Source organism: Mesoplodon bidens (genome assembly GCF_964165515.1).
Source record: "Mesoplodon bidens genome assembly, chromosome: 8".
Classification (NCBI taxonomy): domain Eukaryota; kingdom Metazoa; phylum Chordata; class Mammalia; order Artiodactyla; family Ziphiidae; genus Mesoplodon; species Mesoplodon bidens.
This window is the reverse complement of record NC_138165.1, coordinates 104,315,757-104,333,495: the sequence shown is the minus strand read 5'-3', so window position 1 is coordinate 104,333,495 and position 17,739 is coordinate 104,315,757. Positions and strand designations below refer to the sequence as shown.

General features: G+C 41.6%; 1 protein-coding gene across 1 annotated transcript in view; it reads left to right on the top strand.

Moving 5' to 3' along the window:
* Nucleotides 1–17,739, top strand: part of DNER (delta/notch like EGF repeat containing) — a gene marked incomplete at both ends in the record, with an annotated part of 323,334 nt that overhangs the window by 129,965 nt on the left and 175,630 nt on the right. The window contains one exon of the mRNA XM_081243331.1: nucleotides 2,136–2,302. Coding sequence (XP_081099457.1) covers nucleotides 2,136–2,302 — 167 coding nt within the window. The remainder of the gene's footprint in view (nucleotides 1–2,135; nucleotides 2,303–17,739) is intronic.

Here is a 17,739-nt window from a genome sequence, read left to right as displayed (position 1 = left end):
AGCCAGACCCTTCTCTTCTCAAATGACTTTTGCTCCCCAAATTCTTTGGTTCCTTCTGATTTTAGTGGACCATTAGTTAAATTCATATGCATAATTTACCCCAAATTTAAGACCCAAACATTACAGTTGTCTCTTTAAAAACAAGCAGGTGAGACGAGTGTTTTGTTGTGTTTTAAATTTAAGCTCCTTCAAATTACACATGGCTGGTTGTCACTGGTGGGGATGGAGAGGAGGCAAAGGGAAGCAGTGATGACAGCCCTGGCAGGGCGCCAGGTGCCCTGCTTTGCTGGCGAGTCACGCTGCCTGGAGCACTGCCCCCCGCACCTGTCTGACAACTCCGACCGCCCGTCCTCTCTGTTGGTATGAACGGGCACTCTCCATCCTACCCCTCATGCACTGAGACGGACATTTGCTCTCTAGCCTTCAGGGACTTCAGAAGACGGGGACATGTGGCCCTCATCCTGGTTAACCAGTGTGCTGCATCGCTCCATTTTAAGAGGGCAGTGGGCACTGGAGACCCATTCTTCACTTACACAGGGTCATTTTTGCCCACGTTCCCTTCTAAACAACGGAGTCCCTGAAAATGTTTGGAAGAGGGGCTTTGTTCCACTGCGCCTGCACCCCCTGCCCCCTGCCTTGAACTCTTCTGGTAGGAAAAGCCAGGATGGGCAGTGAACTCCGGGCACAGGGAAGAAATCCCTGTAGGGAGAAGGGTGTGGCATCTGAGGCAGCTCTGAGTTCTGCCAGTAGGGGGACCCCTGTCCTAAGTGTTCCATTGCTCGTACCAAAGATGAAACTCCACCGTCCAGCGCCGGTTTCAGGGAAATCAGGATCATTTAGTTGCCTTTATGTTTATGAAACCAGTTCTTTCTTATCTAGGTCATATTGTTTTACTTTCATAAGCCTTCCTGAATAGTTCTGATCCATCCTTTTAAATGCCTTCTTTCTCCCCCCCAACCCCCCCCAAAAATCTGAAATTCCCCAAGACTCTCTGAGGCTTGCAGATCTGTACAGAAAGAGCAGAGTCTGACCCAGACTGAGTAAGATGGGCGTGCTGAATGATCTCTGGGTGCTGACTTCACGTGGGAGGGTTACTAGCTCCTTACACTTTCATTTATTCATGAACCTGATCCTTTATCAACCCTTTATCGGGCCCCCTGCTGCAAGCCAGGAGCTCTGCCCTGTGGGGAGCAGCTCTGTGCACCGCGACCCCGCTTCCCCGGCAGCACAGAGGAAGGACAGGCAGCTGCTGGTTGCCGGGAAGATGGGCGCAGAAGGTGTCAGAGGAGGGGTGCTAGTGGGCTAAGCCTCGAAGAATGACACAGCTCCCCGGTGGAGGAGGCAAAGGCTGGGACCCGGGACAGCACCTGCCCGGGGAAACGACAGTAGGTCCTTGTGGCCATTGCACCGGGCGGCAAGGATGGAACTGCAGGATCCGAGGCTGAGAGGGAACTGAGGCCGGGTGGGCTGGTCGTCTAGGGCATTTCATTCTTTGGATTTCATCCTGAAAGCAAGAAGAAACCAGGGGAGGCCAGAAGCCTGGGAGGTGATTGGTACGCGGACCTCCCACTGTTGCGGAGCACAGGCTCTGGACGCGCAGGCTCAGCGGCCATGGCTCACGGGCCCAGCCGCTCCACGGCATGTGGGATCCTCCCGGACCGGGGCACGAACCCGTGTCCCCTGCATCGGCAGGCGGACTCCCAACCACCGCGCCACCAGGGAAGCCCCACTTTCACTTATTTTAGCAGCACTACTCAGGTGGTTGGGGGATGTATTACACATTTCTAATAAATTTTAGCAGGACTCTTTATATTGTGTGGTTATGGAAGGAGTTGTCTCTAAACTCAATATACCCTTTTATTATTTATGAAAATTGTTACCCAAAGGTGAGTTATCTATTAGCGATTTTGTGGTCTATGTTTGATCAAGCGGGAGACAGACGTGTCTAACGGTGTGGGAAATGACGGCCGTGAGTCCGCATGAAGTGGGCGCCTGTTTAGAAGATCCGTTCTTCCGTTTCCCAATTCTTTTATGGGTGTATGTGCTGTCTTTATTTTTATTTTGAATTCGATGGCCTGATTTTAAGGTGAATTTTTCTGCAAGGGACTTTCCGTTGACGTTGTTCTCATTTTCAGAATTCGCCAAGATGCCACTGCCTCCCTGATTTTGCTGTGGAAGGTCACGGCCACGGGATTTCAACAGTGCTCCCTCATAGATGGACGGAGCGTGACCCTCCTCCAGACTCCCGGGGGCCTCGTCCTCTTGGAGGAGATGCTTGCCTTGGGGCACAATCACTTCATCGGTGAGTTATGGAAATCTTGTATCCAAAACCGCATCTGGTTCAACCCAACCTCGGTTTGGTGTTTAGAGACGGTATATAGGGAATTTTGCCCAGATAATCTGAATTCTAGCCATCAGCATAATTTCCTCCATATTAGGTGAGGTTTTTCTTATAATCAAAATTGGCTTCTAAGATAATATTTCCAGTGTGGCTCAAAATGGAAAAATTGTGGGCTTTGAAATCCAGAGACTGTATCCCAGTTCTGGCCAAAGAGTCCTAGATGTGTGGTTTTCGGCATTTAATGCTGTGAATCTCGGCTTCATTTTTTCTTTTAATTAATTTATTTTTGTTGTGTTGGGTCTTTGTTGCTGCATGCGGGCTTTCTCTAGTTGCAGTGAGCAGGGGCTACTCTTCATTGCGGTGGGCAGGTTTTTCATTGAGGTGGCCTCTCTTATTGTGGAGCACGGGCTCTAGGTGCGCGGGCTTCAGTACTTGCGGCACGTGGGCTCAGTAGTTGTGGCACACAGGCTTAGTTGCTCCATGGCATGTGGGATCTTCCCAGACCAGGGCTCAAACCCGTGTCCCCTGCATTGGCAGGCAGATTCTTAACCACTGTGCCACCAGGGAAGTCCTCGGCTTCATTTTTGACTCTTTAATCTTTTTCTCCCAGAATTGTGGGCAACTTGAGGCATTGAATGTTGGTGTCTCAGAAGAAGCTTGTTTTCCACTTGATGTTGGCCTGACCCAGGGCCCTGGGCTCGGCACCTGAGCAAACGATTTATCACTTCTGAAGCTCTGACTCAGAATAACTTGGGGGGATCACAACTCTCTTTGGGGTCCCTCTTGCCCACACCACCTTCCTCCATGGGTCACTTCTGAGTTTTCACATTTTCTCTAACATGATTAAATCTGTCATTTACCTTTTTCTAAACTACCACATGTCCAATTAGCTGTTTTTAGTTTCCTCTGCCCTGGAGGAAGATGACCTTCAGAAAGTATGATTCCTCCTGACCCTCCCCTCACCCCCCCACCCCCTCCTCCGGCTCCCCTCAAGGGCTAAGCTTGGGCAGTTTCCAGAGGACTTTCCCCTGGTTTAGCATTCTGATTGTCTTCTGCCAGTTTTCTTCATTCCGGGGCTGGGGCTTGTAACTCTAGCCACTTACCATGCTGATAACTTCCTGACTTTATTCAGACATGTTCCGTCATGCAGCCTCAACTCAGACACAAGCTCAAGTTCAGACTCTACTCATTCCAGTCCAGTGCACCCAAGTGGCCCTCTGCATCCTGCTGTTAATATCTTGTCCTGTCCAATCATAGATTCTAACAATCCTCACCTGGAGGATGAAGGAACTAGGGGGTAGAGGCAGCACCTGTCTCTCAGGGGTGTTGAAAGGGTTTAATGAAAATGGATGTGAAAATATAAATTACAAATGCTAGGGATGCTTTTGGTTGCTTTCACAATTTTTTTCTGAGGTACACTAAATATTTTGCTAAATTAAATGAAAGCATTAAGGTGTATTCTCCAAGATATGTGTTTGATGCAAATATAATGATGACAGACTGGGAAAATGAAATGCTCAACTCTGTATCATTTATATTGTATTTTATATTTGATCCTTCTCTGGTGATAAGGTCATTTCCCAATCTTTGGAAATCCAACTGGGGGTGGGGGTCAGGAATTTTATTGGGCAGAGAGAAGGTAAAAAGAAATCAGCTTGGGGAATGGACATGCTGGTAAAAGAGGGGACGGTATTCAACTTTGGACCAGTTTTTGGCTATTAAGATGGATACAGTACTAGATTATTAGTTAGAAATTGTGTGATGAAGTGTTGTCAACAGTCAAATCTAAATTTTACTCCCCAGTACAAGTAACTGTTATTTGCTTCCATATCTGTTGTAACAATTTATTTAAAAGGAAATAGTTTCAGTTTTACTTTATATTAATCTTTTAAGTTTTTCTTTTTAGTAGATTAGCCTGTTCTGTGACATGGAGCTAACATTTCAGAAAATGTATGAGTTATCACTACTCTTTAAAATGTCATTAATTTTACCAAAATATATACATTCGAAATGTTACCTTATATCTTATACTACTTTGGGTTTTAACATAACCATGATTTAGACTGATATTGGGAGTATTTATATTGGGAGTATATCAGTATATCAGGGATGAATATTAATAAGAAAGATTTTCCAGTGTTAATATTTATTTATTCTTTTGAGGTACAAGAAATTTTGTGAACTCCAGCATGATTTGTGTTCATTTTGCTAACAGACAATTTTATGGAAAAACATGTCTTTGGTTGAAATGTTCCTTAGAGGAATAATTTCCAAAAATTAATTTGATATGTTAATAACTAAATTAAGGAATTCTTTCTCAAAACTTATACTTTGGGTTATGATGAGGAGACAATGATTTTGATCCTTTATTTCTCTAAAGCATTATTTTCCACTTTGAAAACTTGTGATCTGATATATTTTTAAGTTTCCTAACTAGAGCCTCCTGTTTTTGTTTTTTTTTTTGCGGTTCGCGGGCCTCTCACTGTTGTGGCCTCTCCCGTCGCGGAGCACAGGCTCCAGACATGCAGGCTCAGCAGCCATGGCTCACGGGCCCAGCTGCTCCGTGGCATGGGGGATCTTCCCGGACCGGGACACGAACCCGTGTCCCCTGCATCGGCAGGCGGACTCTCAACCACTGCGCCACCAGGGAAGCCCCGAGCCTCCTGTTTTATGTGGCTTTGTAATGGAGCTCACCCTCTTTTAGTGTTATTCTTTTCAAAAATAGCAGTCTTGCTTCACAAGCTCCTTTCGAGAGAATGGCTGTCTTCCTCACAATGATAAATTGGCAACACATACTCATGGCCAGCTACTTCTTTTTACAAAATCTTTTTATCGTAAAGAAACAAGATTTATCTTTTGTAATCATTGTGGAAGCCTTATGCTTACTACATTGACACGTGTTGAACTCTCTTTTTGAGAGTTTAATTTTTTTTTAAAGCAGCTTCTTATAATAATTACTTTTTTTTTTTTTAACAATACTGGGCTCTATAGACATGAATACACTTTTAGCTAAGAACCAAAAGACTATTTTGAAGAATACAATGGCATTCATTCAACGGATGAACAAAGTGATGCCAGTGCAGGTGGGAGAAAACTTCCATGCTGAAGGGAGAGGAAAGTTTCAGAGTTGTGCTGCTGTGTTTAGTTACTGCTGCTCCTTCCTAGAAAGAAACTTGAGGCCCTTTCAGGAGCTGTCTCCTCTCCTTCCCTCACTCTCCGTAGATTCCCTTACGTAACTAAGGTCCTAAGGAGTTTTAATATTTCTCTGCAACAGAGCAAAGGAATCCCTTTTGTGTCTTTGCGAGACAAACTTGGTTGCCATTACCAGCTTTCCATAAATGTTTGTTTTAAAATTTTATTTTATATACTTTTATTTAAACACTACTAGGATCCCATTCTTATTATAATAGTTATAAGCAATTCAAAAAATTTTAAAGTGGTATTTTTAAAAATATACATATCATTATTCCCAAACTCCATCTTTCTTTTCTGAGTAACCAATATTAATAATTTTGAGTTTTGTGTTACATACAAATATTTTCAAATACACAAATTTACATTAGAGTAAGGCAACTATACTCCAATAAAAATTTTTTTAAAAGTTACAGATGTTCTATGTCTCTAACAATAGAGCAGTGAATGATTAAAAAGTTAAGCTGTAGTATACAATGGGATACCATGCAGCGATTTTAAAAGTGAGTATATTATGTTTGATGGAGAAAAACAATCAAAGATTTAGTTTTAAATTTAAAAAATAAGTTGAAGAATATAATGCTATGTCATATAAATGTTCTTTTTTAAAATTTGTTGCTGAGAGCCTCACATTAATATTCTGCGCATTCCAGGTGATGAGAATGTATTTATCTTCGACCTTTTCCCTTGCTACTCCATTTAATTTTTTCCAGTTTTCCTTCATTACCATGGCCTTATGAATATTTATCCTCTTTCACGGGAAGAAAGAGGTGATGTAACATTGTACACAACACGTGGCTCTTCCCTCTGGGCCTCAGTGTTCCAGCCCCTTTCCTCCTGTGCTGTCACCCAACTTCAACTCTTCCGCCCTCTTCCTAATTATCTCTCCCGTTTTCCCTGAATATGGCTCTTCCAAATATGTTATTTGCTTTATGCAATGCTTTAGGGGCAAAGAACGAAATCGACCTTTGTTTAGCATCTTCTGCTCCACTGGAGGTACCCAGGGTGCTCATTGGCTCCGTGAGGATCCCTTCACCCAGTGCTCTCGATTCCCAAGTAGGAGATTCATTGTTCCAGTTGCATTTTCTTGAAATGCAGCTGAGGCTTCCCTCTCTGAAGTAGGTCATGTTTGTTTTGCTTGTGGTGGCTTGGAGACACTGCCAAGATGGACCATCTCAGGGGTGGGGTCCATACCAGCCCTCTGGTGTGTGGCCTCTGTGTTGGAAAGCTGCTGGAGGTCTCCATTTCCTTAGGGTAAAAGCTGCATTGGACTCCTTCTCTAGGCTTTTATTTCTTCTCGTCCCTTGCCCTTAGGCATATATCCCCTCAATTCTACACGGTGGATCTCTGCTCTAGCCACCTGCTACTTGTCCCATCCCCACCTCTACCTTCCCTGTCCTCCCATCCTCTCCGTGCCTCAGACGGCCAAATCTATCTCTCAAGACCTCCTTCTCCTTTATTTTTTTAAAATTTAATTTTTATCTTATATTGAGGTATAGTTGATTTACAATGTTATGTTAGTTTCAGGTGTACAGCAAAGCAATTCAGTTATACATACATATACATCTATTCTTTTTCAGATTCTTTTCCCATATAGGTTATTACAGAGTATTGAGTAGAGTTCCTTGGGCTGTATAGTAGGTCCTTGTTGATTATTTATTTTATATACAGTAGTGTGTATATGTTAATCCCAAACTCCTAATTTATCCCTCCTCCCCACCGCCCCCAGCTTTCCCCTTTGGTAACCATAAATTTGTTACGAAGACTGTGAATCTGTTTCTGTTTTGTAAATAAGTTCATTTGTATCATCTTTTTAGATGCCACATATAAATGACATCATATGATATTTTTCTTTCTCTGTCTACTTACTTCACTTAGTATGACAATCTCTAGGTCCAACCATGTTGCTGCAAATGGCATTATTTCATTCTTTTTTATGACTGAGTAGTATTCCATAGTATATATGTACCACATCTTCTTTATCCATTCCTCTGCTTCAAGACCTCACTTAAACTCTCCTCACTTGGAGTGGTATAGGATGAAAACAGCCGGCAAAAGATTCTGCTGTACATGGATTCCCAAATCTCCTTAAATTCTTACAACTTCCTACAGACACACAGACGATCCCGGAATATCCTCATAGTTAACTCTCCTTCTGATCAGAAAACCCAGCAGGGCATGCGTACTTTACTGATACCTCTTGTCGATCGCTTGCTCAGAGAAATGCTGCTGCTCCTCTCCCCTACTTTTCACTTCTATGGTCTGTATTTGTTGCTACCTCAATCTGGTATTTTACCTCTTTCCTCTTCCTTGAATTTATTTTCCTTTCCATCCAGCTCATCCTCTCTCCAGTCTTTTCTTTCTGGTAGTCTAGCTGCTTATATTTGCCTTTTTTTGCTTTCCTCATTCCCTTCTCCTGCTCATAAGCCACTACTTTTTCGATCACTTTTACCACATTTGTACCATTCTTTCTTACAGTTTTTAGTACATTTTTATGTCTAATTTATATTGTAAAAAGAAGTACGTTGTATGTTAAATATAGACCAATGGTATATCGTTTATGATCTACTAAAAAGCTGCTCTTGTAACTTTAGATCCACTTTAACTTCACAAAGGAATGAACAGTGCTGTCCTTGGCGCTGGGATCACATCTTCAAGATTATAGCTAGTAGATTAGCCACAGAGCTCTGGAAATCAGTGACTTCTGGGTCTTTGTAACTGCCATCTTAACTGGATTAGAAATGTTCCCAGTTTGCCCATGACCCTTTTGTGCCACCTGTAGAGTGCTTTAAATTTCCTTGTTTCTAAATATCCAGTTGAAAAAGATTCTTGTCTTGTAAAATTATTTGTAAAGCAGTGCATTCTGTTGATTTTCTTCTCTTGAGAAATAAGGAGAAATTACCCAGTACTTGAGCAAGTACAATAAGGGTTAAGACTTTGATTGATGTAATAAGATGGCTCTGGTGCAATGGACTTTCACAGCTCCAGTGGTTTAAATCTTTAGGGACTTACCTGTTACATTTGTTTTCACTGGCATCAGGATGCTTCCTTGGAGACATAGTCTTTTGTAGTCTGTTTATACTGGCATGTTTAAAAAAATGGAATTTTCAATATGCAACTGACGGATGCAGTTATTTTTAGGCAGAAGTTCCTCATTTGGGCTCAGTTGGCCCCTGGTTTTGCAATAGTTTTGGAGGTCAAAGGTCACTTCACGGATCCCATGAATCTCCTGAAAATGCACTGTAGACTTTTGTGTGTTTGTGCATCTTTCTTTGCAGAAACCCAAACTTCATTGGATTCTCAGAGACATCTGTGTCTCTAAAAATTTTAGAACCAACTCTTTAAGCTGTGTGTGATCATGTGACAATGTGTACATTTTCAACATTCTCTGCTCATTCAGTGACATTTCTTTTGACTGATTTACCTGCTTCCCAAATCTCCAAATCAGGGAACTTAACCTAGTTTTATTTATTTACATTTTTAGGCAGCAGGGCCGTGGGAAATACTCAGTTCCTTATTATTTTAGAAAATCTGCATTGCATGCCTTGTTTCTCAGGCACTGTGCTCACCTGGATATGCCAAGGTGATTTAGGTGTGGTCCCTGAGTGCAGGGGCAACAAAGGTGGAGACAAGGGGCGTGTCAAAGAGGAAGGAGCAGGTAACTTAACTGGGGGTGGAGCGGGTGTGGGTGGGGCAGGGGGATGGCAGGGCAGGCAGAGGATTCTTCTTGGCTGTACAAAGGGCAGTGCATGACAATTTGATGGCCCAAGAGTGTGTGTCATTAAGATAATTTAATAATAGTGCTAAAAATCGACTAATGGCCATCACAACTGGAAATAGACTTTAATTTCAACAGGCACATAACAGAACCTTGGAAAATCCCACCCACTCCTCCAACTGCCTCTTATACAAATACATTTAAAGTTAAGTACTCAGGGTGTGAGTTTTATTTCCTGGGTTCTCTGTTTATCCTCAACAGGTAAAGGAAGTCTAGACTTTGATGTGATTTTTCAGGTAGTCTTTCAGAATCTTTTAATAAAGCTCTAGTTTCTTACTGTTGACCTCTCTCTCTCCCATCCCTTCTGGGTAAACTATTCCTGTGAGCCTTGTCCTTTAAAAGGTAAGTTTCAAAAGTAGTTTAGCTGGAGTTGGAGTGTCTCATCCTGTAAACTTGATGAAAAGAGGGATTTGGGCAAAAGTGCTCCCAAAAGCCAGGGGACACCATGAGGACCTCCCTAGTTGGGGTAAGGGTGGTAGGTAGTATTCAAAGGGGAAAGTCTTCCAATAGAAAAGTAGGGACAGGAGATTTTTTTAAACATCATAGTTTGGCTGGAGAGCTCCCTGAAGCCATGCATAATGACCAATATTAATTTTTTTGCCTGTGCCTATTTTTAGCAATTTAGGCATCAGCTCTCTGGATGGGTCTTACTTTATCTCAGCCATTTTTTGATGAATTCCTGTGTTTCTTGCTCAGGAGTTAAAAGGAATCAGGAGGTAAATAGGCCAGACACTGCCCCTCCCCACCTGCTGTGCTTCTCCACCTCCAAGCTCCTTGTGGCCAGTCCCTGGCCATGAGGGCCATGTGGGGGCCCAGGATCTGACTGCCTGTGGAAGACTCAGGGTGGTAGGAAAGGGGTGGGAAGAGGGCCAGGTATAGACCAGGACATGTCAGAAGAAAGAACTCCCATGTGGAGTAAAAGCTGCTTAGTATAAGTTTTCCTCTTAGTTGTTGGAAAAGGCCACTGGGAGATGCAGAGCCAGATTGGTAATTCAACTCTTGCAACTGTGAAGACTTTATGGCCTGCCTAGCTCTCTTGCATGCACTCAAGTTATATTTTTCCTGGCTCTGATGTCCATTTTAATTTGTATTTCACCATTTAATGGTATGCATTTTCTGTAAGCCCCTCAGATCTTCTAGAATAAATTAGGATATAAAGAAATAAGGTATTAATTGGGGCACTTAAAATTTCTGAATACTCTTTACTAGACCTTGATGATATCTTCATTGAGTATGGTATTTTTTAGACCCATTAGTATAGGGATGGGTATTTGCATCATAGCTCTGAACCAGTAAAGCAGGGTTGATTCTCTGACATGTCTTAACTCATCTTTCTTGTACACAGGCTGTTGCCCGACTATTTTCTGAAATCACCCCTTTCATTCTCGTAGTGTCTGAACCTGCATTCTCTAGACCTGCTTAGTTACATGAAGCCTTCAGTCTCCAGGTCATTCTCCAAAAAACCTGCAGTATTTTATGAGCTCTTATTGGTGGAGGTGGATGGAGTATACATCCTACCATCCACATCTGGGGCTCTGAGGTCCCTGGCCCCTTGGCTGTACATTGAGCTGGAATCTTCCTCTCTAAGCCCAGAAGTATTGAACCTCCTCCAGCTTTCAGCTGTGAAATCTAATTTCCTGCAGGCGTAAGGCCGCACTGTCTCCAGTTCCCCTTCAGGGCTATCACCCTGTCCGGCTTCTCTGCCCGTGGTAGGCCCTTGTCTCTGTGGTCTGGACCCTGTCTTCCTTAAACTGCAGCAGTTCTGCCTGGACCACCCCCAGTTCTTGCACACTGATGCCAGCCCGGAGTGGAGCTGTCTTTCCCCCCTTCTGAATCGTGTGGTTTGGCTTGCTGGTCACCCTTTCCAGATGTTCATCTAACCCCAATCCTGCAAGTTTCCCACTTATTTCTCTCTCTATGTAGCTGGCATCATTTTTTCCCCAGCCCTGTCTCCTTTCCTTTCTTCCAACTCCTTTATAAAATCCTCACTTTTCCAGCCACTTAAGTCTCACCAACCCCTTTGATAATCACGTTTGCAGCCAGCATCATACAACTCGGCATCTGAATATTCCTCTCCTCTTTGATCTTTTTGTATGTTGATTTTATATCCTTAATTAGACTGTAAACTTCTAGAGAGAAGGCACCATGTCATAGCTCCTTGCACTATGATGGTCACATGGTCACCTGAGTGATTAAATTTTGTTCATATGTAACAGTTATTCTGCTCAGTAAATGCCATGTGAAGAAAAATTCCAGTTGCAAATGTTAATCTGAAGAATTCTTTGTAAGTTTTCACAGCCCATCTCTGTGACACTTAAACTTTACCCCCCTTTATTACATTAAAAGTAGAGGATCAAATGAAGAAAGAAGGGAAAGAAAGAAACTTTTCATCATTCTTTTGGGAAAGCTACATTTTGCACTTTGTCCTTTAAGAGATCTTGCTCTGGAGGCCAGGGGTAAAATAGTCAAAGGACGTTTGGAAAGGATACCAGCTATAGAATCATTAACATAAAGCTTTTGCTTAATGCTTAAGATTTAACAAGAAAATGCAAATATTTCACCTTTTATTGGTCATCTTAAAGCCACGGTTGAATATGGCCTATTGAACTTCCTGAAACAGGGGGAAAAAAAACTTGGGAATGTTCAAATAAAGGCAATAGTTGGAAGAGAGCAAAAGCAGAAGTATAAGGCTGTCTTGAACAGCATAATTTAGATAAAATTGTTGTAGCTCACATTTGTCTAGTTGGGAGTTTTCTGTTGAATTTAAGTTTTACTTAAATTGAATCCGCATTTCAATATTATTAGCAATCTAGATTATTCTTTTTGATCTTTTTATTATTGGTAATGAATGTTAGGATTTTTGTTTGATTTTTTTTTTTTTTTTTGTACGCGGGCCTCTCACTGTTGTGGCCTCTCCTGTTGCGGAGCACAGGCTCCGGACGCGCAGGCTCAGCGGCCATGGCTCACGGGCCCAGCCGCTCCGCGGCATGTGGGATCTTCCCGGACCGGGGCACGAACCCGTGTCCCCTGCATCGGCAAGCGGACTCTCAACCACTGCGCCACCAGGGAAGCCCCCTGTTAGGATTTTTGGTTGTTAGTTGGCTTTGAACTTCAGTGCTCTGCTATCTTCCTAAATACCGTCACGGTCAGCATCAGTTATTTATTGGTACCTATTGATTGTGGTGATAAAACAGGCATTGTTTAAAAAAAAATCTATTAGAAAGACACATGGTCCTTAGAGTTGACAGTCTAATATTCACTGGGCCCTGTTGAGCATTTGTTGGTCAAGCTGTGGTGGAATTGGGGCAGGTGAGTGAAGATAAATGAGAGATTTCTCCTGCCCTTCAAGGCAGCCTCTGGAATCAGGCTTCGTAGAAAGGCAGATTGCTGGCCTACAGAAAGTAGGTTGGTGGTTTTGCCAGAGGCAGTGGATGGGGTGTGGGGTGGGTGAAATGGGTGCAGGGGGTCAAAAGGGACAAACCTGCAGTTAGAAGAGAAGTAAGCCCTGGCGATGTAAAGCACGGCATGGCGACTATAGTTAATAATACCGTATCACATGTTTGAACGTTGCTGAGGGGGTAGATCTTAAAATTTCTTGTTATAAGAAAAAAAATGTGTAACTCTGTATGGTGATGGATATTAACTAGACTTACTGGGGTGATCATTCTGCAGTATATACAAATATCAAATCACTTTGTTGTACCCCTGAAACTGATATAATGTTATATGTCAATTATATTTCAATAAAAAATAGATAAATAAAAAAGGAGAGCAAAGAGGCTGCAGGTAATTCTCCTATAATGTGGGCCTAATGCATTAAGTGGTTTTCAGAAGCAAACTCAAGGTATGTCTTTATAATCATAAACTCTCTCTCTCTCCCCCTTCCCATTCTGCCTTCCCATTCTTTTTCTCTCCTTCTCTTTCAGCCCTTTATTTAAAAATAAAGATAGTGCTTTTTACTTATAGATTAATTTAGAAACATTAAATAATAAATAAAATTATTTTTATATTTTTAAGAACTTCTTGTTAACTGGTACCTTTTTACTTAATTGATAATGTGAATTTTAACCCAAATCTTATCCACAGAATTTGATTAAAATATTAAAAAAAATTTTTTCCCCGCTTCTTTTAACTTAAAGACAAACCTTCTCAGGGCTTTGCCAGTTTACTGTTGAAAGTTTTTCTAAGTTTCTGTCAGTGCACATTTCAAATGAGAAAGTAAATTCTTTCATTGCCGTTTTTACAGTCCATTTTCTGCTTCTCCGTAAGATCTCTTCTGTTTCTTCTTTCTAAGGGGGAGGGGAGGGAGAGAGGGAGGGAAAGTGAAGAAGAGAGGAGGGAGAAGAATGGGAGTGGGGGACAGAGAGAAAGAGAGATTGACTATCAAGGCTGAATATATAAACATAAGGGAGTATGTTTTTTTCTCACAAGAATGTAATTTTCCAATTTACTCTCCTTTGGAAAATTAAAGAAGGCTCTAGTGTCTATTTCTTATCATAAAAGTAATGCATACAAGAATAAGAAAAACTGAAATGTACTTTCTGTAATTCCCCATCCGCCACTGACAACCAGTGTTTACATTTTGTGGTATTTTCTTCCAGATACTTTCTTTATATGACAGTGTGTGCAGGTACATACATGCTTTTTTTTTTTTTTTTGGAAACAGAAACACATTCATGTGCTGTCTGGTTACTTGCTTTTTTTCACTTAATGCATCATTGACATTCTTTTGTGTTAATCAATATAAACTTAGTATTCTTCTTAATGACCGTATAGAGTTCCACTGAATCAATGCACTATGATTTAATCAATATGTTATTGTTAAGCAGTTATCTCCTTCGTTTCCTCCTTTCTTTTGCCTCTTTAGGCAGAATTTCAAACATCATGATGACCTCATCTTTGTATCTTTTCTGGTGATCTATTTGTGTTACATTCCCAGGTATGGAATTTACTGGATCAATGCACATTTTAATGACAAATTAAAATATATTATCGATTCCTCCTTCTTCCAGTTTTCACTCAGGGTAGCCAGTTTATCTTTGGAATTGTGCCTTGTCCCCCTTCCATCAATTCTGACCAGATGCTTTTAACTAGATCCAGCTGGAAATTTACATATACCTCTTAGCAGCATCCTTAACAGTCTGAAATATTTAGGGATCTCCTCGAGGAGAAAAGTGGTCATTATCAGTTTCCAGAAGAGGGACAGTACCAATCTCTTTAAGCAGAAGATATTCAAAGTGGTTTCATTACAGTATTGCATTTACACCTCAAAGTATGGTAAATGTAATGGTTTCATTATATCATTGAGTTTGCCCATCAGAGTAAAAGTAAAATGGGGACAGGAGGCGGGGGAATGAACACGTGGTTGCTGCTCTCACGGTCCCTACCACATTGTCCAGTTCTAGTGATGTTTCTCCCATTTAATGCTAAGCAAAAAACATCTATTAATATATTCCAGAAGACTACAACCCCTGATTCCATTTCCATCTCCTTCTCTTAAATTATTTGGCTTTCCCACTTCAATATCCTGGAGATAGATAGTTAAGTTCCTTTTATCATGGACTTTTTATGAGGTCAGAATTCTTCCATGAGAAACGGGCAGAGGGTTTTCCAGAAAAGACATACATTTGGAAAAACTACCAGGGATGCTTTAGAGATGATCATTTGATTTTGACACAAAATCATGGTAGTTGTAATTGTTTTTCACAAAGATCTTGGTATCAAACTGAGAATAGCAAGCAAATGGACCGAAATAGGGCATGTCAGCTGGAGAAGGTTATCTAGTTGTTGGTGAGGAATGTAAACAATTAGGATTGAATTTCAAAAAGGCGCTCTCCCTTTCTCCTCTTTTCTCCTCTTTAGTACTGTCTCTTGACATTTGGGTATTGAATGCCATGATATTTTTGGTATTCACATGCATCCTTAACAAGTACAATGCTCTCTTGGCTGTCCTGTTTTAATGCTGTAATTGTGAGTTTGACCTACAAAAGTTATATTTGCTTGCTAGGCAAATGGAAAATCTCCTTAAATAAATACACTGACAAATACTGTTTGGCTACATCACTAATAAGAGACGACAGCCTCTGGAACATGACCATGTTAAAAAACAGGATCTGCATCATCTGTGCATTTATCCACAGCCCTGTTTATCATCAACAGCTATTTATTGATTAATTACCATGTGTAGGACACAGTGTTCAGGACAGTGAATACAAAGATGTAGAAGATCCCAACTCCTGGCTTTGAGGGGTTTTAGCCTCCAGGCAAGCAGGACATACTCCATACTCATTATGTAACCCAGATAGATTTTGTCATCCTGTGACTCAGTCTTGTTCATAGAGTTACATTCGAATAAACAAAATCCAGTAGCCAAAAAATGAATTAAAAACACTTTAAATCTTCATTCATCTTTTTGAAGGAATATGAATAGAAGTGGGGAAAATGCATTTCTGTTGTGCAGCAAAAATCTTATCAATCTTATCTCCTCCTCTCTGCTCTCTTAATAGTCTCCGTGTGTTTGGCACTTGCTTTGTGAAATTCTCTCTCCCACTCTCAACGTCTGCTCCCCAGAATCTCAGCCCAACACCCAGCCTTTGAGGCTTTTCCTCCTTTCTCTTCCTGTTATTGCATCTCTTTATTTTGTGTATCAGTGAAGCTTCCCTGCTTGTTTTTACTTCTTCTCTCTGTCTTGCCCATTACCTAGGTTCTCACTACAAAGAACTTGCCTGGGAACTGACCCAAGAAGTAAGAGTCCTTCCCCATGAGAAATGGAAGTAAGAGAAAGATTGTAAATATCCATATAATAAGTCATTGTTTCTCCTGCTAGATATTAATGATTTTGAGATGATGTTCCCCATAAAGTGACAAATGAGAAGATAAAGGAGTGTATATTAAATTTATCAGATGAATTATACAGTCAATGTAAGGGCTATATGAATGCAGAATGGCAGAGTCATCACTAAGGGGAAAGTTCAGCTTTAGACTTGAGGTATATCTTGAGCTTGGCCTTGAACTCGGGAGTCAGTTTGAGAGGGAAAGACATTCGGGATAAGAAAAGTGGTGTGAACAATGATGTGCAAGGGAGGATGCGTGTGTTTCAAAGTAACAGATCAATTTGGCTGGAGCAGCAGATTTCAAAAAATAAAGTATGGAAAATTAGGAAACGGATAGGATGCATAAGCTAGACAGTGAAGGAGGTTGCATGCTGTGCTAAGGGGTTCGTATTTAGCTTGTAGGCAGTGGTGAACAAGTTTTTCAGCAGGAGAAGTGCAGGTTGTGACAGTGGTGGTGGGATAATATGGTGAAAACTGGAGTAACTTTTGGTGGTGAAGATGAAGGGTCAAAATCAGCTGTCCTGGAGATTTAATCAGACAGACCTCCTGCAAGGGAAGGACGGCCCTCGGAAACATTTGGTTTGGGCTTGTTTTAGATTTTGTGCATGTGATCTTATTTTATAAACTACGTTGTTGAGGGACTTCCCTGGTGGTCCAGTGGGTAAGACTCCGTGCTCCCAATGCAGGGAGCCCGGGTTCAATCCCTGGTCGGGGAGCTAGATCCCGCATGAATGCCGCAAGTAAGAAGCCTGCATGTTGCAACTAAGACCCAGTGCAGCCAAAATAAATAAATAAATAAATACATACATACATATTAAAAAAAAAGAATACATTGTTGAGATATGTAGATGCACAGACCCCTACGTCCATCCATCATACATATGTACACACAGAGGTGCACATAGGTATGTATAAGACACACGTGGTTGCATGTGCACACACACGGATGCTCCTTTGTGTATATACACATATACAGATGCGCATTTGTACACAGATGCACCCATACAGAGATGCAAAGATGTGTATATGCACATATGTGGTTTAAGGGACTTGATAGGTGGATAACTATAAAAAGGTATACAGCTTGGAGCAAGTGGGAGGGAGCATGGGGGGACCCCTAAGACTGAGCAGTTAGTTTGGAAAGAAACAGTTTTTAGAATTGGAAATAACGCTAGTATTTACATGGAGAATAACATTCATGAATGCAAAACAATCAGCAAATTAATGAATTAATTTTGTATTAAGCTGATAGTTTTTATTTTAAGAAGCATTTCCTTTAGAATATGAAAGTGTGATTGGCTTCTGCAAACAAGCCTGATTCCAAAAGCTTGAATTTCACACTGGGGAGCTGGGTCTCCTCCTGTGGTGGCAGGCAGCCCCTCAACCAGGGCAGGCCTACACTCAGCGTTAGAAGTGGCAGCTCGAGAAGACGGAGGCCCACGTGATCTGTGCAATCATTCTTTCTTTGTTTCGGATGGAAACAGATGAACAAAGGTCCGTTTTGTTTTGTTTTGTATTGGACCTCTGCCTTACATACTGCAGTTCCTGTTAGATTTTCCAGTAGTGAAGGCAGCCTGTCCAAACACAGTTAGATG